This window comes from Eutrigla gurnardus (genome assembly GCF_963514095.1).
Source record: "Eutrigla gurnardus genome assembly, chromosome: 15".
NCBI lineage: Eukaryota > Metazoa > Chordata > Actinopteri > Perciformes > Triglidae > Eutrigla > Eutrigla gurnardus.
The window spans coordinates 13,766,965-13,794,534 of NC_139938.1; the positions used below are offsets into that span (position 1 = coordinate 13,766,965).

The following is a 27,570-nucleotide window of genomic DNA, read 5'->3' on the forward strand; positions in this document are numbered from 1 at the left end:
TGTCTGTTTATGTATACAGTGTACCGGTGTCATTAAATCTCTGTGGTGATCTGGGATGGTGCCATGTGATATAATAATAAAAGAGAAAGGACAAATCAAAGGCCATTGGCTAAGATGGAGCCTGTAATCAGCTTTATATGTTGTCGCCGAGGACTTTTATCTGTCCTTTAATTCAGAATGTGTATAGGAAGCTAGAAAAATTAAAGGTCATTGTGCTTGTGTGTATTCGTACGACTGCACATGAGTAACCAAACCAAGGATAGCTTTTACCCTTGAAGAACGTTTTGGTTCACAAAGTACAAAGACTTTGACATGTTTTTTCTGAGACACTATCCATCACTGAAACACTGAAATTACGTTTTAATTTTTCCACAAACAGGTTGGCACATGAGAGAGAAACTTCATCAGGGTGTATCTTGGAGTCGCGTTTGTTTTTCAAGGTTTTCAACTGTCAGTTACTGGATCCCGCTTTAATGGACTGAGATCATCATCATCATCTCCACTCCAAGGAAACTCCAGCTCTATCCTAAACACACACACACACACACACACACACACACTGCAAGTGTATACCTGCTCTCTCGCTCTGACACTCTGAAGATGGAAAAAAGCAAACAGAGGAGTATGTGTCTGTTCAAGGTGACATTGACTGAGGTTCCACTTATGACTAGATTGATGTGTTCATATCTGGCACTTTAAAAGGCCACTACGCGGTTTTCCAATGGCGTTCCCCCAGAGTTTTGTAAAAACTTTAATTTCCCTGCGGACTTTTGGACGTCAGCTACAATACATGGTGAAATAAGATTATTGAAGTGTAAGCTAAATAGCAGTGGATGTAGAATAGAGCCCTGGGGCATTACAACATTACATCTAAAGGTTTTTGAGGTCCCTGATCCTCAAACTGCAAACAATCACAAAGCAACAGAAAAAAAAACACCTTTATGAATGTTTGACAACTTAAGTTGCAAAACACCACGCAGGCAGCTTCCCCTTATTAAGTTTAGTTGTAATATTTTCAACAAAATCGAGAATACATGAAGAAAAACAACATTTCAGAACCGCAAATGCAGGAGCTGCATCAGTTCCAAGAGCAGTAATGTGTCTTCAGTTCCACATCACTGCTGTGCAGAAGCATTTTAATAGCAGCCAAGACACAATCAAGTACAGGTGTGAGGTACTATTCAGACAGAGAAAAAACACTATTTCAAAAATAATTTCAAAATCGAAAGCAGACACAGGCCTATGTTACTGATGTATGAGTAGTGAGTAACATTAAAGAACACTTTAGTCCGGCGCCCAGGCCAGGCGCCAGAATGAAGTGACTGAGGGGGCTGTTAAAATTTGCAAGGCACCAATTTTTTTTTCATTAAATTAAATTCAGACGTGTTATGTGTGGAGTTTGCATGTTCTCTTTGGGTTCTCCGACATGCAGGATGGGGATAGGTTCATTGATGACTAAAAATTGCCCATCAATGTGTGAATGGTTGCAACAAAACAACAAATAACAACATTGGACTACTGTGTCAAAATGAAAGACTACATTTATAAATCAGAGCGTACATAAGAATGTAGAATAAGCAGAGCGCTACATTTTTTTAACTTCAATTTATGACAGAATCAACATGAGGAGGCACATTGAAAAACAGTTAAAGTTATCGCAGACTGGCCCCCTTTCATGGTCACATCCACTGCTGATATGAGAGTAGACCTCTGACCACTGGGTTCAGTTCAACCTGCAACCTGCATTCAACTGGTTATATTTGGCACAAATTGTACTTAACAAACCTCCACAAAAACTGTCAAAAACCTGCAGAAAACAGATGTATGATTGACTGCTAAAAAACAGAAAAGCTCATTAATCCAAGAAAAACATTAGTTTTTTCCAGGTATTTATTAGCACTTTTAACATGGGATGCATGAACTCATGTGGGTTCATTCACTCTAAAGCTCTTATGAAAGAGGTCATAGGTTCTTCTGATGCAAGCTTGTGTTACAGAGGGAAACACATTCACAAAACGACACTCTACAGTACAACATCATTACTATAGTAAGTACTGAAACGATGGCATAAAAGTAACTCATTTACCTATGAGGAGCGATCACTTCTGAGCCTGGAGTTTGACCTCAAATATGGAATCCTTGGACGAACTGTCAGCCTGCGGACTCTTGAGTACGGGTAAGCGAACTTCTGGGACATTATCAAGTTGTGGTTAGTATCATAATCACGCAAAATTCAAATTCACATGAGCCCATTTCTTCATGTTGAAACTGAAGAGGTCTCTCTTGTTCATCTCTTTTCTTACATTTTAGGAAATCATGACGTTGCATCGTGCGTGTGGAATATTTGTATTGCTCAGTGTATGTCTAATTTCCTTCACGCCGTCTTGCGATGGAGGAAACATTCTGGTGTTCCCGGTGGACGGCAGCCACTGGATCAACATGAGGATCCTGCTGGAAGAACTTCATGCCAGGGGCCACAACATCACTGTGATGAGGGGCTCCACCAGCTGGTACATCCCGGAAAAGTCCCCTCTGTACACCTCCATTACCATGGAAATGAATGGCGAGTCCTTTGGGGACTTTTTTGATGTGTACCTTAAGGAGACTATGAGGGTATGTCATTATGGATTATGTATGGGGTCACACATGGGTCATTTTCTCATTCAAGTATTAAGATGATCACTTTTTCTCCTCTTTTAAAAAAAAAACAAAACAAAAACAAATTTCAGGCGCAGAGAGAGGGGGCTTCAGCACTTACTTTCTTCAAACTCACCAAGGATTTCCTCACTATGATTTCTACGGTTCATTCATTGTGGGCTGATGTCCTTGCTGAAATCCTGGATGATGGAAATAAGGTCAAAAGCTTAATGGATGCCCAATATGATCTCGTTCTCACTGACCCAGCTATAGCACCGGGAGTTGTGCTAGCCAAGTATCTCAAACTGCCCATTGTATTTAATGTTCGCTGGATCCCCGGCGGAGAAGGCCACTTTGCAATCGCCCCCTCGCCAGTCTCTTATATCCCGGTGCCTGGATCGGGCTTAACGGACAAAATGAATTTCATCCAGAGGGTCAAAAACATGTTTTTCTATGGTCTTATATTGATCCAGCAGAAATTCATGGTGGGACCGAGCTATGTTGCCCTCTGTGATAAATACTTCGAGGGTGGATGCGACATCGTCTCGCTTCTTCAGGAAGCGGACATTTGGCTGTTCAGGTCAGATTTTGTGTTTGATTTCCCTCGGCCCACAATGCCAAACGTCGTCTACATAGGAGGGTTTCAGTGCAAACCAGCTCAACCTCTGCCAGCCGACCTGGAGGAGTTTGTTCAGGGTGCTGGGGAGCACGGCGTCATCGTCATGACCCTGGGAACTTTGGTGAACGCTTTGCCCGAGGATGTTGCAGATGATATCGCCAGCGTCTTCGCCAAGATGCCTCAGAAGGTAACACATTGACAGTGATTCTCTCTTTCAATAGCATCAAAATTGTTTAAATCTCTTTTGTCTTACATGACTCGGCACTGATATTGTTTCAAGGTTTTTTCATGTAAAGCATCTTTAAGTATCTTGAAAGTGCTCCGTATACAAAATGTATTATGTAATGATAATGCATTTTTACATAATTGCATTGTGTTGAGTAGAGACCTATATGCTGCAGCAATGGCAAGGTCATTGCTGCAGCATATCTGTATACAGTAAATTCATAATGATTTTATCTCCTGATCAGGTGATATGGAGGCACATCGGACAGCGTCCCTCTACCTTGGGCAACAACACGCTCATAGTGGACTGGATGCCACAGAAGGACCTCCTGGGCCACCCGCAGACCAAACTCTTCGTAGCTCATGGAGGGACCAACGGAGTCCAGGAGGCCATTTACCATGGGGTTCCTGTGCTCGGTATACCCTTGTTCTTTGACCAGTATGACAACCTTCTACGTCTGCAGGAGAGAGGGGCAGGAAGGATCCTGCAGCTAATCGACGTCAATGGCCACAGTTTTGAGCAAGGCATTAACGAAGTGCTCCATCATGACAGCTACAGACAGAACATGCAGCGCCTGTCACGTTTGCACAGAGATCAGCCGATGGCACCCATGGATCAGGCCATCTTCTGGGTTGAATATGTGATGCGCCATAAAGGGGCTCCTCATCTGCGTACAGAGGCCTACAAGATGCCCTGGTACTCGTACTACTGTTTGGACGTACTGCTGCTGTTGCTGACTGCAGTGACTGCACTGTTGCTCTCTACGTTGGCCATTTTCAGGTTCCTGTGCTGCAGAGCTAGAAGGACGACCAAAACGAAACAACACTGATTTCTTGAAAGTATTAGCATTTAGACAAAACATATGTCTCATTCAGAAATGTAACTCCTTGTGAGATGCATTTGGACAGATTTTCAAGCTTCAACTTTCAATGCTATGTGTTTACAAACAGCAACTGACATATGTAACATATTATACCTTAAATGGAAAGATGTTTTCCGCAATGGGACACACATGTCCCCACTTGATTAGTTAGCTGTTAGGTTTCATTACTTAGGAGCTTGAGAGGTTGTATATATTATATATAATGTATTATAATATTGTTTATCAGTGGATAAACTGCTGACTCCTTCTGTCACACCTGAGGCTGTAGATCCTCTTGATTCTGCTTCCACCCTCTATGAGCTTATTCAATCAGTCAGCACTAAGGCTAAGGTCGCTGCATGGCGGCTGCTAAAGAAATTCTTCACTTCCCAGGGCTTTTTTATTGAACTACATTTTCTTCTGTTGCTCTTCAGCCTTTGTGGATTCTTCAGGTCATACAACGACTGTCTAAACTCACTCCCCTTAACTCACTAGGAGGTACCAACAACATTTCCCCCCTCATACTCCAATGAGCTGTAACAGCAGCAATTGTGATGCCAGGATATTACCCAACATTTGACCTTCCAGAGAAAAGATTCTTAGTATTCACTTTTAAAAACTTTGTTTAATTTTGTTTTTCTTACAGGACTTAGAAGCCAGATACATTGCTGCCAAGTAATCATAGATTAGACATTTTTGGTGAGTCTTGAAAACTCCATATGTTGATACAAGGTTTTCGCTTTCGCTATAGGATTTGAGAAATATGCAGCGTTAATTGATTAATAAAATACAGCTGAACACTTGTTGAAGCTGCACATATCTTCTATAGATTTGTTATTTCAACCAAAGCTTCTTTTGTTGAATACTACACTTTACCTTGTGTAGCGATTTATTTTTTTAGTTTAATAGACTCATTTATGTTATTCTAAAGTAATGTTATTGAATGTAATTTAATTGTTTAAAATCATGATTCCCTCCTGGGTGCATGGTAAACCTGTTGGCCTATGTGAATCTGATGAATCAGCATGTGATGCATTAGTTTGCTCCCTCTTTAATCTGAACTGGTAATACAATTCTGTCTATTGTAGTATCCTAGTGTGAGCTGAAACTTTGATTTATTTTTGGTTTATGTACTACAATGTGATCCAACATATTAATAGTGACCTTATTAAAACAAATTGAAAAGTTGTTTCAATCGCAACATTAAATCGCAACCAAGTACACATTCATTCTGTTTAATGTTAATTTCAATACTTAGATATCTGCCTGTCTTTCAATTCATTTGGAATTTAGGTAGATTTCACTACTCTTACTTCAACTCATTCACAACAAAAACACGGGTGCTAAACTGAAACTACGGAGCTGACCGTGAGGCGACCGGTCACTGAATAAGCAGACTGCATGTGAGAAAGTCCTCATTCATTTGTCCATCTGCTCGTAGAATCGGAGAGCTTCCTGATTCCGAGCTGTTTTCTCATTCATCATCATCATGTGTGGTTCTGCACAGACCCCTCACTGATGCATGAGTCACACATCCCTGGGTTTCCACACGGTCATTATCCCGTTCCAGAGCCCTGCTGAAAAGTGAAAATGGCTTGTGCAGACTGCAACAAAAATAACCCCTTTTGATATTGTAATGGCAACTTTTATTTATTCAGACTTAAGCCGTTACATAAGATATATGACATGTCAGACGTCTGCAGGCACAGCTGAGTGGGCTTGTGCTTTAATGCTATCTGGATTGTTTACATTGAGCTGTTAATCATTTTCAAAGTCGTTATTTCATGTGAATTATTCGACAGCTGATGCTGAAGAAAGTCAAGCCTACTGTGTAACAGGTCTGGTGTACACGGGTGTGTTTGCCTTCCTTGATATGACTGGAGAGAAAACCAACAGCCAACGGAAAAGGAAACACCTGGTGAAATAAGGAACTGTATACACCGATGAGGAGCAGTTTCCTGTGATGTCTGCTCAATATCCTCCGGGGGCAAATTCAACAGCTATCACATTATTTTTATAAACCGTGTAATTTGTAATGGAAGGGGTGTTGATGACATCTTTCAATGTGTCATGTATTCTCTGAAGGCAATAATGAAGTAGAAATATTATCATGAATGTGGGGAATCTTTTTTCCTGTATGGGAGATCTGTTTTTACTCACCAGCAAACCTTTAGATGATGGAATTTGTCATGGAAGAATTTGTAATGGGGTTTCATCCCATTTCTCCCCCAGATGACTAGCAAGCACTTATTCAAATCATACATGGGGAAAACCATGATATTTTGTAAAGCTGTAACTTAAAATTGATTTTCCAAGGAGGCTAAAAAAAAGCTTGACGTAAGTAGAATGATGATTGGCATGAGCCAATTTCGGTATGAGGAATTCCACATGTTGCACGTTGCTATGAGTGTGTGTGTGTGTGTTGTCCTGTGTTTAGGCTGAATTATGTCTGTACCGAGTACCGATTCCCGTTAAATCAATCAATTAGTGCCAACCTTCGGTAGCCTACCTGAGAGCCTATCTGGGCGAGAGAGTAACTTAGAATATGGACAGAAAGAGAGAGAGAGTGAGACTATTCAAAACCTGTAGCTTGCCCAAGTCAGAGTGAGCCAGGGCAAAGCGGAAAGCTTGGTGTGTGATGGCACTTTTCTCGCCAACATTTGCTGCAATGTTTGTAATGTGAAATGAAGTGCCAGACTAACACGTCTCACGCTTCCTCCAGGACACACATCGTCCTCGCCCTGGTGACTGACTGTGTCATGCAGGAGGTTGTACAATGGGAGGGGGGGGTTTACTTTATGTGTAAAATGTATAGACTTCTTTTTATACAACAGGAATAACATTTGGGGTATATAAAAAGTAAAGTACCAAAAAACGTTTTCCATGTACCGATACTGGTATCAATTCAAATGTTAACGGTACCCAACCTGCCTTTGATGCAGGTGGCACGGTCATATAGTCTCAAACTTTGACTTGCACTTTCATAGCAAAAGTGTGGATACTTCGCTTGATCTGCACACAACAAACATGCCACATACACACCTACTGCACCTCATGTGGAGATATACATCATTTTGGTAAGCAGGCAGATTGACGTACAAAGTGCTGTGATCTACCTTTAACCTTCCAGGAGAGTTAGAAGAAATTTGAATTTAAGCATTTTGTGCATTTTGCACAGTGAGTGAGGTTTTTTTTCAGTTTTGAGGTTTCTATATTTTTGTGTTTTTGAAACTAGGTTGTGTGAGACCACATAAATCACACGTGACCAGGAAGCTTTTGCTGTTGTCTTCTGGCATCCTTCAGAATGATGCATTGGGATCTCCGTTCTAGGGCGGGGCCCCTTCCAGGCAAATGTAGGCTACACCTGGAGGTTGCAGCTCTAGCGTGGCCCCAATTTGTCTGTGTCAGCAGAGACAACTCATTGCAAGAGTAGCTTTTCCCTGACAGCTGAGGGGAGCTCCCACAGATGTGCTGTCACTAAAGTGGCCAAAAGGCTTGTTACTCCACTGAATCCCCACGTACTGGCTACCTCGCAGCCCCTCCTTCAGGAGTTGGACACGGCTGTCATGCAGCACATAAGGAATGCTGGAGCATTATATGAATTTACAAATATGTTTGGACGAATTAAGATTTCAGTAAAATACCAACAAATCATAGTTTGATCTTCTGGTCAACATGATTCTGTGATTTTACAGCAACTGTAATGTATGGAGCCATTGACTCACTGCTCGGACACTGATCATGATTCTGATCCTTAAACTCGTGGCCATCCATTTCCAAAAGTTGTAAAACAAATGCCCACATTACAGCTGACATTTTGTGCCAGGGCTATGAGACCTACTTTCCACTGAAGCAGAGGGTGAATCATACTGTAATATATCATCTATTCAGGAAGATTTGTTAATGTTAAGAAACTAATGAGCTTGTGGAAGAGATTGAAAGAGCTCAGATAAACATAATCTGTTACGCGTTACAGCAGACAATGGAGTGTTTTCTTTGAGATGCTCGGGGTATATGAATGTTTCAGAAACGGCAAATATCAAGAACACATGTCTATCACTACTACCACAGGCAATCCATTTATATGGCAAGCCTGGGGATCGATTATGTCCTGATTCTTAATCTTTATATTTATATCAATCCACATAAATGGCATCATCTTCTAAACCAAAATCAATGCCAGCAAGAAGATAAACCAAAGCTGAGTATGGAAAATCCTATAAAATATGAAAATAAACCGTATTAAAACCAATTCCCTTGTCCCAAGCAGTCTAAAAACAGATGCCTTGAAGCAATCAATGGCATCTGACGAAGGTTCTTCTCCTGGTGAATCCGACTACAAGCTAAATTGCTTATCATTCGGTGATACACTGCCTACGGGATGAAGGAGGCAACGCTGTGAAAATGTTCCAAGGTGCAAAGGTGAAGCGAGGTGATTTATGGGGCCTGGAAGCACTTTATGTATGACATTCAAAAGAAGCACAGATGAAGAAAGAAACAGGAGAAAGGATCGTGTGTGTGTGTGTATTTACATACCCAGTGTGTGTGCAGGTGTATCGGCACATTAGTTACACGTCAATTACATTTATTATGATTACATAAAGAGAATCTCTACATCGGCAATTTGCTCAATTGACACATTTTGTTCTTTTTCTCCTCATTAAAGTGTATTTTTGCTCATAACACATTGTAACCAACATCATGTTGACCACAGCTTGAGGAAATTACAAACTTTTCACAGCCACTTTTCGTCTAAGAGGGAGCGAGTGTTTGTAAGAAGCCCAAGTTGAAGAAGCCATAGACTTCCAGGAGTGCTTTGCACCAAAAAGTTGAAAGAGTTATAATTAAAACTGAATGGAGAAATAAAATGGAAGAATTGATGCAATTGTTTCTAGAGAGTAAATCACATTTTAATGACACAATGAAACAAGCCAAACCAATGAATGTAAATCAGTCTGTTCTTTTTAAACAACACTAATTTGAATTGGTCCAACAGCATACTCAAGTGCACATTAAGAGGCTTATTTTTCCTCAATGTGGCAATATAATTGCTGAATGCCTTTCATTTATTGTGGGAACATTCCAGTTTCCCCCTTTCAAGACAGATACAACAACTCAACTGTGTGGCAAATGTGTCCAAGCAGATGAACTGCATTGTCTTCATCGTCTCACAATAAATGTACTTTAAGGGCTTTAAGTCCATGTATACTGCAACCGTACTAATGTGTAAATCCACAGAATTCTGAGTAGCTGCTTTCTGCATAACTCTGACGTGTAGCTCTCCTCATTTTTTCTGTCCCGGGGGATGCCTCGACTAGTCAAGGCAAAAGTTCAGACACCCTAACATCTGTTGTGGTAACAGCCTACACTCAAACATAAAACAGGTGCTTTGCGTGTCTGTCTCGTTGCTGGTATCAGCAACTGTGCCAGAGAGCAACTGTGCCAGAGAGCACACAGCCTTCCTCCCTTTGTGTCCTTGTATCCCTCCCTTGGATTTTATCCCGTCCTTCTCCACCTCTGATTTATGCACCCTGCTTCATTGGAAAAATCCTTCCCGTGATCATGGATGGTATCGGATGATGTCACTGTGCATGTTCTGTGTTAGACCGGGCACACAGGGAAAGCAGATCCCTTCATATGATTAAATGGTGACTTTTGTATATGGGCGTACCTTCACCAGAGAGTAGATTCTACAAAACAAAAGGATAAATAAAAAGAAGACAACTGCCAAATAATGAAAAAATGACAAAAGGTAAAGAATTGAAAAGAAAAATCTGATTTTATTTAATTGTTTTAGAGAGAAAGCATCTCTACGGCACATTTAAAAAAAATATTGTAGCTGCAGAGGTTATTCCGAAGGAATTATAGCTGATATTTGCTTTCCTTTGCTTTCTGGGCTAAATCAAACCTCTGATTTGACTTAAACTGATGTTTTATTTATTGACCTCACCGTCGGGACCTGTTATCAGTCAATTAATTTTGACGAGGATGTTAAGAGGCATCATCTAGAGACCACTTGTCTTAGATGTCTAAGAGGAAATAGACAGAAATGAGAAAAACCACACTTTTGATAAATTATTGAAATGATGTATGTGTGTGTGTGTGTGTGTGTGCATGTACAAAATCATGTTGCTTCATGCCTCTTTCCTTTAAGCAACACACACACACACACACACACACACACACACACACACACACACACACACACACACACACACACACACACACACACACACACACACACTTTGGCCTGTGCTCCCAAAGGGCATCAGCAAGGCGTGACATCATTCTCTCCACAGACACACAGATCATATTCATTGCTCTCCCCCTACGGAGGCACTACTGGCCAGAAGCACAAATGGATCCACTGATCTGTTCAGCCAATCCCACTTTGTTTTGGTTGGGTGTTTGCACATGTTACTGTCTGTTCAGTCTTGGAAATCATGGTCATACTTCAGGTATGTGAAATTCTCAGAGACAGAGCACCTCATTCCATTTGCAGCAGTGAAATATTATCGTGGAAAACCTTTTGTAATATTATGACAATCATTGCCGAGGATTTTCCGACATGAGAGGTAAAGATAGGCTCTAATATATAAATGATGTACTGCATGTGGACATAACGAGTTATGATAATAATTCTCTTTATTGTTGGACAGTGGTTTCCAAAGTATGATACTTATCCTTAAAATATATATTATGAAATTGCTAAGATAACATCTATAATTTACTACACATATATGTTTTAACTGATTCTCCATGCCATTACACAATCCAAACACATTGTCTGGGATCAGTGAAAGTGGCACATTTAGAGTGGTTTGGGAATGTTTCCTGTCACAGTGCATCGATCATGAGGTAAATCCTGGATGGCACTCTCGTCTCGGCAGAGACAACCCTCGATAAATCTCACTTACATAGCTGTGGTCAGCTGGTTTTGATTTATAGTTGGAGGACACACAACAGAGCTGTCTGGCACCGAGCTTGGAAGGGAAGAGTGAGCTAAGACTTTTGGGTCAAATCCTGAGAGTGGATAGTGTCAACACATGAAGTTAAATTAATCCAAAACATGTGTTCATCAGGGGAATTACAGGTTGTACACGTTTCCCTACATTTACTGTCTATCTTCAAATCATGGGAGGCTTCTAAGAATTGTCATATTTGTATATTCATCAAGCACTGTTCAAAATCCAAATGATTAGACATTTATTATGTGTGATAAATCAATTAAAGACACAAAACAAAACAAGGCTATAACCAAAAACAAACAATGCACATCCAAGGAGCCACTATTTCAAACAAATATGGGAAAAATGATGCTGAGTTTAATGTTCGACTACAAGGAGACATTCTTACTTCTGTTAACCAATTTCCTTTTTTCCAGTTATTGTACTTTATATTTTTACATAAATCTGTGGACTCTTGAGTTCATACTTGGCCAACAGGGGCTTCTGGAACAAGATGACACGATCTAAATCACATCATTTATTCTGGCCTTTCAAGTTTCATCCAACAGATTTATTTCTTCCCTCATGACAGAAACAAAGACCATTCTGTCAACCCTGCAGTTCTTCAGGGAATTATTGATTTTAACACTTAAGCTCCTCCTCCTCCTTGTGGCTCATGTCAAGAGGTCTGTAAACATTCTTAGTCAAATGTTTGCTTAAAAAACAAGTGATGCTCTGTGAAATTGATCAATTCAAAGTGGTTTTATGCTCCTTGGTGATCATTTGTTCAATGTCACAGTTAGCTGGCTAACAAAGGAAGTGTCAGGAATGCAAACGGTTGCCGATGAAACGAGACAAATGGTGAGATCAACTGTGACGGCTCAGTGAACACTTCTAGGTCTGTGGTTAACCGCATGAATGAAATGAGAATGCATTCTCATGCTGTTATCCACAAGAAAATGCTGACATAACGCAATTGAATGCAGCATGCTTACATGCATCTGTAGCATTGAAGCTAAAAAGATCTTGACCAAAACGTAGCAAGTTAGCACTATTTCTTTCAGAATTATACGTGTTAAAGCAGCTTAATTCTAAAAGTGTTTGTGTTAATTTGCCCGTTCATCAAGCCACACACAACACACCTTAGAAACAAAAAGTTGGACCTCATTGCTTGGTATTTTCTCCTTATATGCACCATCTGTGAGACCTTATATAGACAGGTGTGAGCCTTTCCAAATCATGTCCAATCAGTTGACTCCAATCACCTGAGTGTCAGAGGGTTGAATACTCAGACTGACTTTGGAGATTAAATGGAGAATGTGAAAATGCATTCTTAATAAATGGGACAATGAATGAATTAAGACTCGCTTAAAGCAGAATTTCCTCCTGGTGACTTACTCAAAAATAAACCTGCCACAACAAAATCAGAAGGGTAGTTTTAAACTTTGTATTGACTTTTTCAATGGAAAAGAAAAGACTCTGAGCTTCGGTATCCCTTTGCTTCATGTGCACGTACCATTCGTAAGCTAGCATGCTATCGTGACCTCTTTTCGTCACCTTTTTATCAGCTCTCTGTGACGTTAATCCAGCAGTCCTGTAAACTTCGACTCCCCTCTGCTGCAGTCAACTCCCCTCGGCCGCTGCTGCCATGGATCATTTTAACGACCTTGCAACAGAGTCACACGACCCAGAGAGTACGATTTCATAATCTCCAGCTCACCGTTCCATGTTCGTTTCCTTCCCTGTCAGAGGAAAAACATCTTCTGATGAACTGCACAAAGAGCACTGTGTAACTGTTACACAATTCCTCAAATCTGGCATGATTTTGTGTCCATTGTTCACGATCATTTTCACACCCTGCAGATACTTTTTGATCAGGAGATGCAAAAGACAAATCTGTAAAACATATATCGATTTTCAGTAAATCCTTTGAGCAGTTTGTCAGATGAAGCTCACAAGATTCACGTGGTAGATGAGCCATGTGACGGCTGAATGAGAGATTTGCATGAAAGCTGAAAAGAATGACTGAAAACTGTGTAAAATGTAATTGTATTTTTATTCACCATGTGATAATTTACAGAGGTTCAGACAGCATCTAATGGTAGGAAAACACTGTCTCATTTGTCGTATTCAATAAAAATGTATTCATCGTACAGAATACAAGCACCATAAAAAGCATACAAAAAACATCCCAAGCCATTCGTTTACAAAGTGACATGATTTATAAAAAAAAAAAAAGTTTTTAAAATCTCTCAGTGGTGGATAATGTCTCACCTTACATGCCATCCATCCCACAGCAAAAGTCCATATTCCCTTTGCATACTTACATGACTTACATGAAGGGTGTTGTAATTTCAATGCATCGCTATTACACATGTTGCCTATCACATACAGTCCGGTCCAGATGGAATCGTAAAAAAAAATCATTCTCACTGGTGGTTTGAACAAAGAAATAGCTAGATTGATTTGATCCCTCCCTATTGTTCCACATTGCTTTGTTTTTTATCCCTCCAGCACTCGACCAGGAGCACTGGAGATGCATTCAGTCTCTGCGGTGAGCCCGAGGGTGTTTTCTCACTGTTGGATTCCCTCCCTTGGCTTGTGGTGACGCCTGACGAGCCTTGTTCTCCTCCTTCTCATTCCCGCTGTAACAGATCGGTTAGAGTTAACGAAGGGAATCGGGTGAGGACAAAATAAGCCACGTCAGGATGGAACGATAAGAGACATGTGAAGTATAGGTGGAAGGATTCAGAGGAAAAAAGGGGAAACGAGTGAAAGTAAAATCCAACAATGGCAAATTGCAATTAGAGTCGACTTTTACGAAGCACATTTTCCAGCACTGATCATGTGTTTTTTTGGCAAACCAGTGCTGATGAATGTACCATCAACCAACTATGCCCTCACCTGGAACTTTCCTGGCAGCAGCGAATCGACCTCCCCCTGTGGAACAAAAAGACAAGACGGTCATCCACTGCATTTGGGCACACAAGTAATCGCTTCACTAAATCTGAGTAGATCTGCAGCTGTGAGTATTCACCTTGAATGATTTTGGAAATTCTATCCGATTCCTCATCGATCAGACCTGCGTTGCCATGAATGGTGGTGATCTTCGAGAAGTCTGGGCCTGACGTTCAAAACAAAACCATGAGATCCAAAACACTGAACAATTTGATTCATATATATTTAAAATAAGAGTTACACTAAATAACATTCTCTTCTGAATGCAGATTAGTGTACATGATTAATTCAAGGACACAAACATTTGAAAGAAACCTGGTTTGGTGTAAGGAGTTTGTGGAAGGAGGTCCTACCCTTAATGATAAAAGGCTCGTTCGCCGTGGTGTGTCGGGCTCCACCTTCGGACCGGCAGCGGAGAAGGGTGTCGAAAGTCATTTAACGACTTAGCAACGGCAGACTGACAGGTACATACACCCCGCAAAACACCTCCTCCGCCACCGCCAACACAAAGGCAAGCACAGTTGTGCAGCTTTCATGGACACATACACACAAAACTATGCTGCAAGACACCAGTGAAGCAGTTGAAGGTGAAAACAGCTTAAAGCTCACCTGCACCCACACAAGCTATAATGGCCTAGTGGTCATGAGTTGGGCGCCACTAAAAAGCCGTTTCAAATTAATGTGTGAAAAATATGTGTAGAAAATGATTTTATGGGTTCATGAATGTTTGCACACCTCTTCTGAACATTTGGGTGGGGTAAAAATATTTCAGACAGATCTTAATTTCCACACGCATAATTATGTGATTGAAAAATGAAAAACATTTTGAATTATTAGCCATGAGTGTGTATTTTCAGAGGAATGGGCCTTCGGAACCATGGGGGTTTGTTTTCTGTGTAATGGACGTCAATGGGACTATTGGTCGGAATAATGTTGCTTCTGAAAAATGCCCATTAGACACTCTCTGGGTAGGTTTTTGTTGTGTGGAAAGGAGGAGACTCATTGGGCGTCAATAACGAAAATGAAAGACGCCAACAGGAAACGGTGTGCATCGCTGCTATGATGATTTTCATTATCCCCATTTTTTTTTTTGCATCGCACTAGTGAGAAACGGCTTTAACATGGCACATCTGAACCTTGTACTGCTGCTCACACATAAACATTGCAGCTGTATTAGACAGAGAATGGGAAGCCTCAGGATAGCATTCTTGCCTGAGAGACAAGAACACTGACAGAGAGAGGAAATCAGATGGATAAAAGGTGAGATGGACAGACATCCAAATCATGGTGCACAATGGACATTAGAAGAACTCGGCTTTTTCGTGATGTTTTGATGGATGAGTCTTTACAAAAATCCTAAACCAGAGCGAACATCTGATGTTTTGAATGGTTGCTGGACAAAGCCAGTACTGATGTACATTCCTAAATAACTTAGTATTCAAGAGTTAGAAAGTTGTCTGGCTGTCCATTACTGCATCATACTCATACAGATCATTTTTGATCTTCCAATATTATAGCTGCTACTTCATGTCCGACTGTGAGCAAAATAAGAAAAGGGCAGAGTCTCTGCACGTTTCCATAACTTTCAAACTCACAATACTCAAGCAGTTGCATTTTGTGTCTGCAGTCATCTAGAGCAAATTTAAAGTAGTCACTCTAGTGTGCAAGCAGATGGGCCATTTACATATCTATTATAAATTGTAATATTATATATATATGTACCATCCGCGCCATGAATAATATGAGTATTGTGGATGTATAAAAGTTGCTAATGTTGCTGTTAGATTGGTGCTAGACGACCCAGTTACTACAGGTAAGGGCCTCCCTTTGTGTGTATGCTAGCGGCTATGAAAAGGTTGTTGGCTTAACGCCAACATGGACTGAAGCAGACTATTACATAAGGTGAAAAACCTGTTGTGAATTGTAAAGGAAGTCCTCCGAAATGTCCATAGCCCCAAGGCCTAAAGTAATATCAGGGTGCCTCCGCCTGCACCAAACATGTACCAACACTTCAAGCATAAAATGGTGTGCACCATGAAAACGATATGTCTGACGACTTAATTAATGATCACCAAGGAAACTGATGATGCATAGTCAACAGGGGTCCACAGGACCGCGGGTGCATTTGTTAAAAGAGCAGTTAGAAGATGCATGACGGTTCTTAGCTCTAGACTATCATGCTCTTCAAGGGAGCAAACATGTTAAGTACTGACCTGCATCTGCTTCATGATCTCCACCTGCGTTAAATAAAACACAGTCATTAAATCAATGTCCAAACTTTAATGAAGTCCAAATTTGATTGTCTAACGTTGAATATAGAACATGAATGATTCTTGAACATTCTTAAACTTCCAGGAACTTACCCTCGATAACTCTTGTAACCTTGGTAAAGGTAGGCTTTCCTTCAATGACCCTGGTCACCTGGGTGTGCGATGACTCTCCCTCAATGACCCTGGTCACCTGGGTGTGCGATGACTCTCCCCCAATGACCCTGGTTACCTTGGTGACCGTTGGGTCTCCTTCAATGACTCTGGTCACATGGGTAATCGATGGTTCTCCCTCAATGACCCTGGTCACGTGGGTGACCGTAGGTTCTCCTTCAATGACTCTGGTCACGTGGGTGATCGATGGTTCTCCTTCAATGACTCTGGTCACGTGGGTGATCGATGGTTCTCCTTCAATGACTCTGGTCACGTGGGTGATCGATGGTTCTCCTTCAATGACTCTGGTCACGTGGGTGATCGATGGTTCTCCTTCAATGACTCTGGTCACGTGGGTGATCGATGGTTCTCCTTCAATGACTCTGGTCACCTGGGTGACAACTGGTTCTCTCTCAATGACTCTGGTCACCTTAGTTACCTCAGGGACTGTAGAGAGAGAAAGGTAACATGAATATACCTTAAGAATGATAGAATAAATGGTAATATCTTGAACGTTCTCTCTATTATGAGCTTTGAAGGAAGCTGATGTGAAGTTATCCAAGCATGCAGACCAAACAGAGGCTGATGTGTGTAGGATATTAGATTCCATCTCTTTATTAACTACACTCCTCGGTCCAGTGGGCTGCTCCCGATGGACAGATTTAATTTACTCTGCTGTGTATCACATGACAGGCATGTTTATATTTAATTTGATATCAAGACATTTCTGTATTAAAAGAATTGCATCGACACAAAATGAGATAACATCTTAGATAATCTCACATTTTTCTCTAATGAATTCCCATCTGGCGTCAGATATCTCTGTCAAACCCTGCAACGCCTCTTTTGAATCAGCTTCAACAGAAAGTTCTTTTTTCATTTCTTTTTATGTTTTCTGCTCCTGGGAGATGATTTTTTAATGTGACATTATTTATATGACTTATAAAGAGATGAAAGCTGATATTGATGTATGTTTGTATTAGAGGCCTTCTAATCTTTGAAGTCCCCCGATACTTAGCCTAGTCCAGTAATCAGAGCCAGATTTATGTCTGTCTTTCAAACTGTAATTAAAGGATTCACATAATTGATGCTAATGTCTGCAGCTGCTTTGTCTTGTGAGTAATACTACAGGGATATACATTATGTGGATAATAGATGATTCTGTCTAATATTCTGTCTATCTAAACTTAGATAAATATAATATAATGATGTCATTTATAATTATGTGTGTACAAAATGTAAGTATTCTAAATAGTTTTACAACTACTTTTGCATTTAATCATTCACATATTGGTTTTATTTCATTTAAAAATCCTTCAGATCACAACTGCAACTTCCTGGAATTTACATCAGGCCGTATCAGCGTATCAACGTATTACAACCCCTAAAGGTGAAACGCTCCTGAGGTCCAGACCTTCAGCTCCATGTCATGTGCCTAATTACCGTTTGAAGGATCAGACTTCATCTCTCCCATGTTACCCAATACATGAAGCCTCCCACCTGTGTGCAAGTGACTGGACTCAGCCCAGCTGAACGAACATCAAGAGTCCTCTCTGGTCCCTGACCCTGTTATGCTCTGGCAGCCTAATCACCTCCTCCGCAAAGGAGCTGATTAAAAATTCCACGAGGTCCAAGTGGCTTTGAGCAATAGTGAGAGTGTATAATCAGAGGAGCAACCATGGAAGAGGCCTGAATGGAGCGATGACAGGCATGTGATATGCATGTGGCTGCAGGCTGGATCTCACCTTAAGAGCAGATACTAATTTTTGAACCAAAGACATGAATTGTTGACATTTTACTTTTATAATCCCCACTAATGAGAGTTATAGTGCCTTTAATCATGTGGTTTGTATTAGTGGTCTTACCTGTTTCAACATGCGTAGTTGTAATGATCCTCCCTGTGAAATAATAAGCCGTTTTTAGTTGTTGCAGATGCAATAATATAATATCCACACACCAAGCCGTGAATGCTAAAGGGACTTACTGATGAAGGTGAGTGGGATCTCTCGATATGAATATCCTGAAATATACTAAAGAACAAAAGCATAGAATGAAGGGTTAAAAAAAAACAAAAATAACAGGACTGACGTTGATCGTGTGTATTTTCTCTTCTATACCTTTATCTGGATGTACCTAATCAGCTTCTTCAGGAGGACCAGGAGGTCCTGGCGGCCCACGGGAAGGTCTGTAAGTAATATACATCATCAAAAGAGCATAACATAATGCATCCCAGCACAGTTGTTTTAACAACGTCTGGTGTTCTCACCCGCGGGGTAGAGAACATTCTTCACCACATGGATCACGCCATTCGTTGCCATCAGGTCACTGTGTGGCACGTCCACAGAGTTCACATGAATAGAGTTGTTTACCTGGCAAAAAGGGAGAGAAAAAATGATTCATGCGTATCTATTTCTAAGGGGTATCTATAAACACATTCGTATTAGTGATCTATGTCAGATTCTGCCACAACAAAAATGACTAATCCCAGTGTTGCTGCTGGAAGTGAGAGCTGGCAAATCATGATTTCCTGCATTTTAGGGTGGATGTGACTGCAGGTGGGCATGCTGAGGTAGGAAGGGACAGGTTTCCTTTCTCCTCTAGTACCTTCCCTCCCTCCCTCCCTCCCTCACCCACAGAACAGAGCCACATCAGTAGTTTTTGGAATCTAATCACATGTTTCAGCGATGGTGAATTATCTATATTAAATTGACCTAATGGGTGAAAAATGATGATGGAGCCGGCATGAAGCGTGACAAGCGAGAGCAGGGCAGACAGAGGGGAAACGGCAGGTGGAGGGCATCAGGGCGGGAGGTGGAGGGGTGGGTGCATACCGGGAGTGGGCGTTGATGGAAAAGACAGGAAGCCAGTATTTCTTTTACGTCTGGCCTTTCTCCAGAGATATCCCGCTTTGAAGTAATAGATTAGCGCTTGGCTCTGTGATGCTATTGTTTAAATGAGAACGTGGGGAAAGATTGGCTTTAAGTCTCACAATGGAGGCTTTGAGAAGAGGAAAATAACTTGATTATATAATATGAATATGCTCTTAAAGGAGATATCCTCCCTTGGATATTACCTCCAATTATTTTTCTTCCACTGACAGTTTCCTACATTTCCCAGGGTGCCCCTTTTCAATCAAAAGTCAGGAATCGATCGCTGCCAGTCATCTAGTTTGTGTGGTATATTCATGGATACACATCTTACTAAAAACACCTTCTTGATGTGATGAATTGTATGTGCTGATGCAGCTGTTTTCCAGAGGATTCCTCCATGTTTGATTGTTCAATCACTTAGGAAACCCATCTCTTTGACTTTGAAGACACACATACACACTCAAACGACGGCCGATTGTACTTACAGACAGAACTTGCAGGTTATTGCCCTGGAGGGTTTTGAGCAGATTGGTAACTCCTCCCTCTAATCCTCCATTGATGAAGATGCCATCACTGAAGTGGTACAGCAGGATGATCCTCAACGCATTCAGATCACCTGACAATGACAGCAAAAGGCCACAAACATGATACTGTACCAGAGAGCTAGCATGCTTCATATGTTTCTCCCATCATCCGTTAATTATACCACTTTAAATCAGAACACACTAGCCTGACAGCAATCCGTCAGAAGCGAGATACATGACAGGAAGTGCGTTCATTTGGGTGGAGTACTTACTTTTGAGCAGCGCCATGTCCTCTCTGCTGAGACTATCAAAGGCTTCATCAGTTGGTGCAAAGATGGTGTAGGAGCCTTCCTGCTTTATCAGATCAGTCAGACCTGCTGTCTCCATCAGTGCCAGGAAAATCCTACATTTGTAAAATAAATAAATAAATAAAAGAAAGAAAGAATTCACACAATCAACTGTAGCAGTGAAATAAATCCTCAAGAGCAATGTGTTTTTTGCTCTTTTGGGTTCATGGAAATGATTACATTAAAGTTTTTACAATCCATAAATCAACAAAGGCAGACATGACAACAACAAAACAATAAAACCTTTTGAGTCTGTTATGTTGGCGATTAAAACTTTCATCATCATGAGCTGGACTGAACAAGACTAAACGAACTCATGCCAGACCACTTTCTCCACCAGGAAAAGGCTCTGGCTATAATATGAATCCTGTTCTGGAGGAGACCAGATTCATGTGTCGCATTTGGGCCAAAAACCGTGAGGGGGTTGCTCATTTTAGACAGGAGAATTATGGTTTTTGGGAATAACGTGTAATAGAGTCCGGGTTGGGACTGAAGTGATATTTGTGGGTTTTCCTTTCACACATTTGCTCCTGCATGTGATTCATCATCAGCCTCTACCGGTGCCAGAGTAAAGTATGTCGAGCCCGAAAATGTGCAATATGTATGGAAATTGTATTGCCCGGAAGGGAAATTAAAACAACAAATAACAATGATCTGAATTTCAATTAATGTAAAAAAAGAAGTGTCGTACTCACTTGAACCGTCCGTCAGCGATCAGCAGCTCGTACATTGTTTTCTCAGCTGGTTTTATGATGGACCTCATGACATGGAGGGCACTTTTGCTTCCCTCTTTACTGCCACGCACCATGCATGAGTTTTCTATGCACACAGCCTAACAAAGAAGAAGAACATTCAGATAGTGGGGATACAGGTCTAAAAGTCAGTGTATAAATCTGGCACCTATTTAGCTTGGGGGGGTGGGGGTTGATTGCAATTAATCAAAGAAAAGTACAAACGTTTCTGAGGAAATTCAACCCAGCTGTTTCCAATATCTGCACCACCAGAGCAGAAACACACTTAATGTGCCAAGAGCTGGACTAATTAGCTCTTTAATTGCATTTGCTTACAGTTGAAATAAATGTTAACACCTGGTAAGCGGCCCGGTAACGGCTTTCATATTTCCAATAATGAAGCCAATAAAACTTCTTCATATAACTTCTTATTTATCTTATTTTCCCGTTTCTTCCTGGCTCTGTTTGACTCTCTAATAAAACAACACAACAACACACACACACACACACCGCACACACGATGTTCTCACCGTGCGGTAAATGAAGACTCTGAGCAGTTTGCCCGCCAGTGTTTCCAGCATCTGTCCATTGTAGAGCTCACTCAGTGTAATTTTCAGCTTCAAGATGTGGTTTTCCAAAATATATCTCAGCAGGCTCTGTTCTGTTTTCATCACCTCGTCTGAGAAAAACGCAGGGAAAAGTTACAGATTTAAAATGACTCTGGTGATGTCAGATACCCGATTAATGGTCGGTTCTCTCAATCTGTCCATAAGAACCTGTTTGGAGATCACCTCACCAGTGAAGGCAGCGTTGAGAGGAGCAAGGAGTGTGTACTCCGTCTTCGGACCCATGGCAGCAGCTAAGCCCAGTTCAGACACCATGTCGGTGAACGTGCTCTGGGACGCTCCCAGCAGCTCCATCCCTTCCTTGGCTGGTACGGATCACAGAACGACACGTCAGCCATTTTGATGCCAAATGATTTGAGACATCTGATGAGGTAGAAAATGAGAGAAGATGTGTTTTTACCCGAGTCAGGGATGAGCACCTGGTCGATGAGGTGGATGACGCCGTTGGTGGTGACGATGTCCTTCTTCAGCACCATCTTGATCCCGTTGACCGTCAAACTGTTGCCGTCACAGCCGATCTCTATGGTGCTGCCCTCCGCCGTCTCGTACACGGAGCCCGCCATGATTGCTTCTGAGCACTGGACGCTGTTCAACATGTGGTAGTTCACCAGGGCTGGTGGGTGAGAGAGGGACGGAGGGTGAGAATCAGAAAAGTTGCTGATCTTTTAAAGACTTTGTGAGCTGCCTGGTCCTGATTTTGTAACCAAGGTTTCCAGTCCTTACTCAACGCACACGGACACATTCATTCAGCTCTTTGAGAAATGTTTTGCAACTTCTATTAACATTTAGATATGGGATTACAGTCCAACTGTCAAATGCAGCAATGCCTGGCCCGCAAAAGCAATGACAACATGAAAAAGCCTTTCCAAACCGAAAAATTCAAATGCAATCAGCATCAAACTGCGGGCCAGATTACTGTTTGCCTCCCTTGTAGAAACGAGACACACGACTCTATATCATCTTTACTTTGGAGGCTTTGCTCCCCTGGTTGGCCAGTGAAGCTTGTTTGCCAAGTGTCTCTGAATTTATCTGAGGTTATATTGTGCAGGCAGAGGAGGGCCGCTCACCGAGGAAACTGCAAATTGGCTTCATGCTAATAGACGCACCCGCCGGAGACTCAGCCAATAAGCAGATAAGCCTCCACTGTGGAGACAGGCATTTCCCACTTTCATTGTGTGGTTGGATTGTGTATGCGAGTGTGTCTTCCTCTTTATTCCTGAGAATTTGATTGGGAGCTCCGAGGCATGCTTTTGGGAGGAATTTGCTGAATTGGTTCGGCAGGTGGTTTCAATTTTGTAGTTTTGACACTAAGGATTTAAGTTCACTCAGGTTAATTGAATGCTAGGACAAGAATACAACTCTACAGCCATGCCAGAGGCTCTGTCTAGCATGGCTAGATCTAACCAGCTGGAATGAGGTACAGCACGACTGCATACCAAAATCAGTTTGTGTCATAATTAGTGTGTCACATGCACAATGTACCTTTGATTACATCCTTGTCATCCATGACACGCTCCAGGTAGCCTGGGCTCAGTTTGTCAAAGGCTTCATCGGTGGGAGCAAACAGAGTGTAGTGGCCAGGCTGGTCCAATTTGTCCATCACACCAGAAGCCATTGCTGCAGCCTGGGTAACAAGAAGGCTCACATGTAACATTTTGCCATATTGACATTTATCTTTTCTTTTGGACACTTCCAGGAGTCAAATGTCATGTTGGTTTTCAGCTTAGGATGCTGTTTATGTTACATACACTGAAGGTGGAGAGCTCATCCGTGACATCCAGGACTTCCCTGATGTTGTTGCCCACACCGCTGATGACCCGGTCGATGACATGCACCACACCGTTTGTGGCCACCTGATTACCGTGGATGATCCTGGCACAGTTCACAGTCACAATCTTCACGGAGAGGAAATGTTATATTAAGCCAAGGCCATCAATAGAATCAGAAGTAATTTATACCATTCAATTATGTATTCATGCAATCTTGTGCATGAATACGTAGACCTCATAAACTGACCCCATTTGAGTAGTGGTTGATGTAAAGCCCCAGGTCATTGTACATGGAAGTGACAGTCATGTCGTTCTTCAAGTCCTTGGTCAACAAACGGCGGTTCACCATGTGGAAGTGAAGAGCGTTGTACAGCTCGATGTTCACGTTGCTCACCAGTGCAGCCCGCACAGTCTGGGGAAACAGGAAGTATCAGGATTTATTGCATTTATTTTTATTCCCCTAGAAATGTTCCAAACGTCTAGTCGACTTACAGCGTCCACTTTATCCCAGGCCTCATTGCTAGGTGCAAAGAAGGTGATGGAGCCTTTGCCTTCGATTTCCTCCCTCAGCTTGGATACGTCAGTGTATTGCTGTGTAGCCGTAGCCTTTACGAGCCCCAGTGTACCATAGACATTGTCGATGGGAGCCACTGGGGAGGGGGAGCAGAGGAATGGTTCCAGGTCAGAAACAGACTAGTCTATAGGATGTGAGAATAAATATATAAATATATATATTATTGACTGGAAAAGAAGACCAGAAAGGGTCCTACCTGCAGGGCATCCTTTCATACCCTCTAGCTTGATGTACCCAGGGCAGCATTCATATAGGACCTGGCTTCCAAAAAAAAAAAAAAGCACAAATGTGTTAGACCTGGGATACAATGGATTAGCTGATCCACAGGCACTAGTGGAGGGAATGACGAGCACTTGGCCAGGGAAAAGGGAAGACATTGGAGTGCAAGGCTGCACAAAGAGAGGATCTCTCTCACGGAATTAAAAATACGTAATAGGGCAAAGTGCATATAAAGGTCAGAGAAAAAACAGTGACTGTATAAAAAAAGTTTATTAAAATGCAATAATCCATCAAGTTTGCACAGCTCCCAGCAAGTCGATCCCAGAGAAAAGCTGGATTGGACTCCCAATAAAACCAGCAAATGAAAAAGTTAAAAACAAAAGGCAGCAAGCCCCGAGCTCAACAGCTCCGAATTATTCTCAAGAATAGTGTTGAATAAAATAAATAAAGTAACTCTTTTCCCTTCTGCATATTTCCAGAAACAAAAGGGAAGTAACATTCCTATGGAAGGCAGCGCTTTGCAAAACATGCTTTTAATGACTCTAGATATGTATGTTAACATTAAAACCAGACGGGGGAGTCTGCTGCCCTCCAGCTGCACTTTCTGTACGCCATTAATCTAATTCCCAAGGAGGACGCCAAGAAAAACAGAATCTTGATATAGAGACGGCTTCTTGTGGCCCTGCGATAGATGTACAATTTTGGGGTGAGAAGGAGCAGATTATGAACATTTGTGAAAACAAAGCTAAAAAAAAACCACAAACATCCTGGCTGGGAGCTGACTCGCTAACACCAGAACCCCAAAGGAGCAGTGCAGCTGAACCATGCTCATCAATCAAGTTGCACTTTATTGCAGCGTTATGAATGACATAATGAATTGGAGGAAGAGTGATGGTAGAGAATTCTGTAAAACTTAGGTTTAATGGAGGAATAAATGATAGTTTGAGTCAGAATGAACCCCAGAAGTAATCAAACATTGGATTTGGACGCCTCCCAAGCTGACACAAATCTTCCTGATGCACATAGTTAGTGCAGTGAGTCAACATTGGCCGCTCAACAATGGTCCGACTAGAGAAACAGACGTGGAGTTGCAGAATGCTGGAATAAGTTTAATTGGGGTTTGACCTCGAGGACTTTGTGTGTTTCGGTTGGAGCGTTGGGTGAGTTTGCTAAAAGGTTTGCTTCGAGAGGTTTGGGGCAGAGTTTTAAGGTTTCCTGCTCTCTGTTTTCCCACGGAACCGTGGAAATGTCTCTGTATGAACTCAGCTTTCTGTTCAGGGTTCACACCCAAAACAAGTAACTGTTTGCTTTCCTCTCACAAATGTACAGTGGTCATATATTACGTAAGAGCAAAACATTCCCTTCATAGCCACTTCAAGCACACACAAACAAAAAACAACATCACTCACTCTCTCCCTTTCCTCCCTAAAATGATTCACATGTTTTGGCGGACCTCCTTAATCCACTTAAATCAGCATTTCTTTTTTTATGTTTCACGGAAATGTGCGCAATGATACTTCAAATACTTAAATTTTTGCCCCCAGCCGTGGCCGCTTTATACCACAATCAATTCCATGCGTTGACATTAATTGTCACAACGTCAAATACATAAATATCCATGCACAGCTGGCCTTCACGGAAGGTATGAAGTCATTGCTGACCGGCTGTGCTCTGACAGGATAATGGATGCAGTATCGAGGGTAAACTAGCCAGCACACTGCAGCCAGGCCTCTGGCAACGGGGCCGAATCAACTAGCTCAATGTGGATTCCAGATGAGCAGTTGTGCAAACACACACACACACACACGCACATGTACTGTACTCACGCAGAAACACTAGGTGGGTTTGTCTGGCACCAGATAAAATCATTACAGTATTTTTTTTTCCTGTCATTAATAACCGACAGCGTCTCTTGTGTCCTCATCAAGTCCTTCTCTTTCTTTAGTTTCAGTGGCTTCATGGATTCTGTGCTAAAATCTTCCTTTTATTGTACGTGAGTATTTATCATTTTTCTGAATTAATTATGCTTTAACCACACACGAAGCACTTGTCCTCTGCTCCCTGACAGCACATCACTTTTTTCAGTGGAAACAAAGGCATTAAGACTTCCCCATGGTGTACGTTGATTATAAAAACAACTCAGTGCAGTTTTAATTAACACCAGCATCATTTGTTCTTTGCAAAGTGGCTTCTGAGAGACTCAGTCCAGGTATGACCTCAGCTGCTGCACCCTCAGGTCTTGTTTAAACACGAGCTTGTTCACAAACCCACCCTGCAATGTACACTGGAGCGTCCCAATAGCCCCGCTCTCGACTTAAACACCTTTTCATAATCTCTCACCGACACCAAATCCAACTCCAGACATAATCACAGCTGGGTGGATTTCCTCCACTGCCGCTGAACAATGTCCACACTGTGACCGCAGACAGAGAGAGGCAGATGCAAGATTTTACTGGCTTTGCTTCGTTATTTTACTAATCTTCATGTGCTTGCTGATGGAAAATGAGAATACTTTGAATACACACAGTAGGGTATATTTGCAGGATTTGTGAATAATGTATGATTCTCTGTTTCACTCTCAATATGGTCAGAGTCAGAAGTTTCTTTATAATACTGTGTTGGTTGTTTCTTTTGCATGATTAACTTAATTATTATATATAAATCACATTGTTTGGGTAACTTTAAGTTGTGCCTGTACTTTACCTAACCATAGTCTTTGGTTTTATTTGAATTTCATAAACTTGTTTTAAGCACAACAATTAAACATGTTGGTCCCTTTGAACCCCCATCACCTTTCTGCTATGTACCTTCCCGTTATATTATCTTGTCTTTTTTTGCTTTAGTAATTGCTGGGTGGTTCCATGAAATCTTATCTCAGTGGAGTCTATCAGAGAATGTGTGTGTGTGTGTGTCTTCTTGTAGAGTACATGCATGTGTGCCCACAGCTCCAACCGAGCCTTACACTCCAACATCACATGCATATACTTTTACTCCAATGTCTACTCAGTTAGCACATCAAGAAAACATTTCACTGACTTAAATCCATCAACAACATCTGCAGAAGTTCAAATATCTAAAACCATCCATGCACTCCTTTTCTACTTTGCCCAACTCTTGGCTTTTTACTATCTTAACAGTAAAAAAAAAATCTTATCACGGCAAACCCTCCACCTTATGAAGATGATCCTGGTACAGTTCTTACAGTCCACTCAAAGAAGGCTAATTTCCCCCCAGAATAACA

General features: G+C 41.6%; 2 protein-coding genes across 2 annotated transcripts in view; one reads left to right on the forward strand and one right to left on the reverse strand.

Annotated features, from left to right (window-relative positions):
- Window positions 1-2,037: 2,037 nt before the first annotated feature.
- On the forward strand, window positions 2,038-4,311 carry ugt5d1 (UDP glucuronosyltransferase 5 family, polypeptide D1; the record flags this gene model as incomplete). The annotated part of the gene is made up of 4 exons (XM_084028518.1): window positions 2,038-2,176; window positions 2,311-2,613; window positions 2,730-3,443; window positions 3,727-4,311. Exons 2-4 carry the CDS (start codon window positions 2,317-2,319, stop codon window positions 4,309-4,311), a joined length of 1,596 nt encoding a protein of 531 aa, XP_083884644.1. The 5' UTR covers window positions 2,038-2,176; window positions 2,311-2,316.
- A 9,230-nt stretch (window positions 4,312-13,541) lies between these two features.
- The window catches only part of LOC311025246 (periostin-like), a 60,874-nt gene continuing 46,845 nt past the window's right edge, over window positions 13,542-27,570 (reverse strand). Inside the window, exons 4-24 of the mRNA XM_084028079.1 lie at window positions 24,307-24,371; window positions 24,029-24,186; window positions 23,784-23,948; window positions 23,516-23,662; window positions 23,250-23,391; window positions 22,168-22,380; window positions 21,938-22,072; window positions 21,672-21,820; window positions 21,106-21,242; window positions 20,336-20,466; window positions 20,025-20,155; window positions 18,936-19,038; window positions 18,787-18,854; window positions 18,654-18,699; window positions 18,535-18,567; window positions 16,613-17,116; window positions 16,463-16,486; window positions 14,603-14,647; window positions 14,329-14,415; window positions 14,196-14,231; window positions 13,542-13,936 (exon numbers count right to left, since the gene is read on the reverse strand). Of these exons, the coding sequence (XP_083884205.1) occupies window positions 13,866-13,936; window positions 14,196-14,231; window positions 14,329-14,415; window positions 14,603-14,647; window positions 16,463-16,486; window positions 16,613-17,116; window positions 18,535-18,567; window positions 18,654-18,699; window positions 18,787-18,854; window positions 18,936-19,038; window positions 20,025-20,155; window positions 20,336-20,466; window positions 21,106-21,242; window positions 21,672-21,820; window positions 21,938-22,072; window positions 22,168-22,380; window positions 23,250-23,391; window positions 23,516-23,662; window positions 23,784-23,948; window positions 24,029-24,186; window positions 24,307-24,371 (2,590 nt within the window). The 3' untranslated portion in view covers window positions 13,542-13,865. The remainder of the gene's footprint in view (window positions 13,937-14,195; window positions 14,232-14,328; window positions 14,416-14,602; window positions 14,648-16,462; window positions 16,487-16,612; window positions 17,117-18,534; window positions 18,568-18,653; window positions 18,700-18,786; window positions 18,855-18,935; window positions 19,039-20,024; window positions 20,156-20,335; window positions 20,467-21,105; window positions 21,243-21,671; window positions 21,821-21,937; window positions 22,073-22,167; window positions 22,381-23,249; window positions 23,392-23,515; window positions 23,663-23,783; window positions 23,949-24,028; window positions 24,187-24,306; window positions 24,372-27,570) is intronic.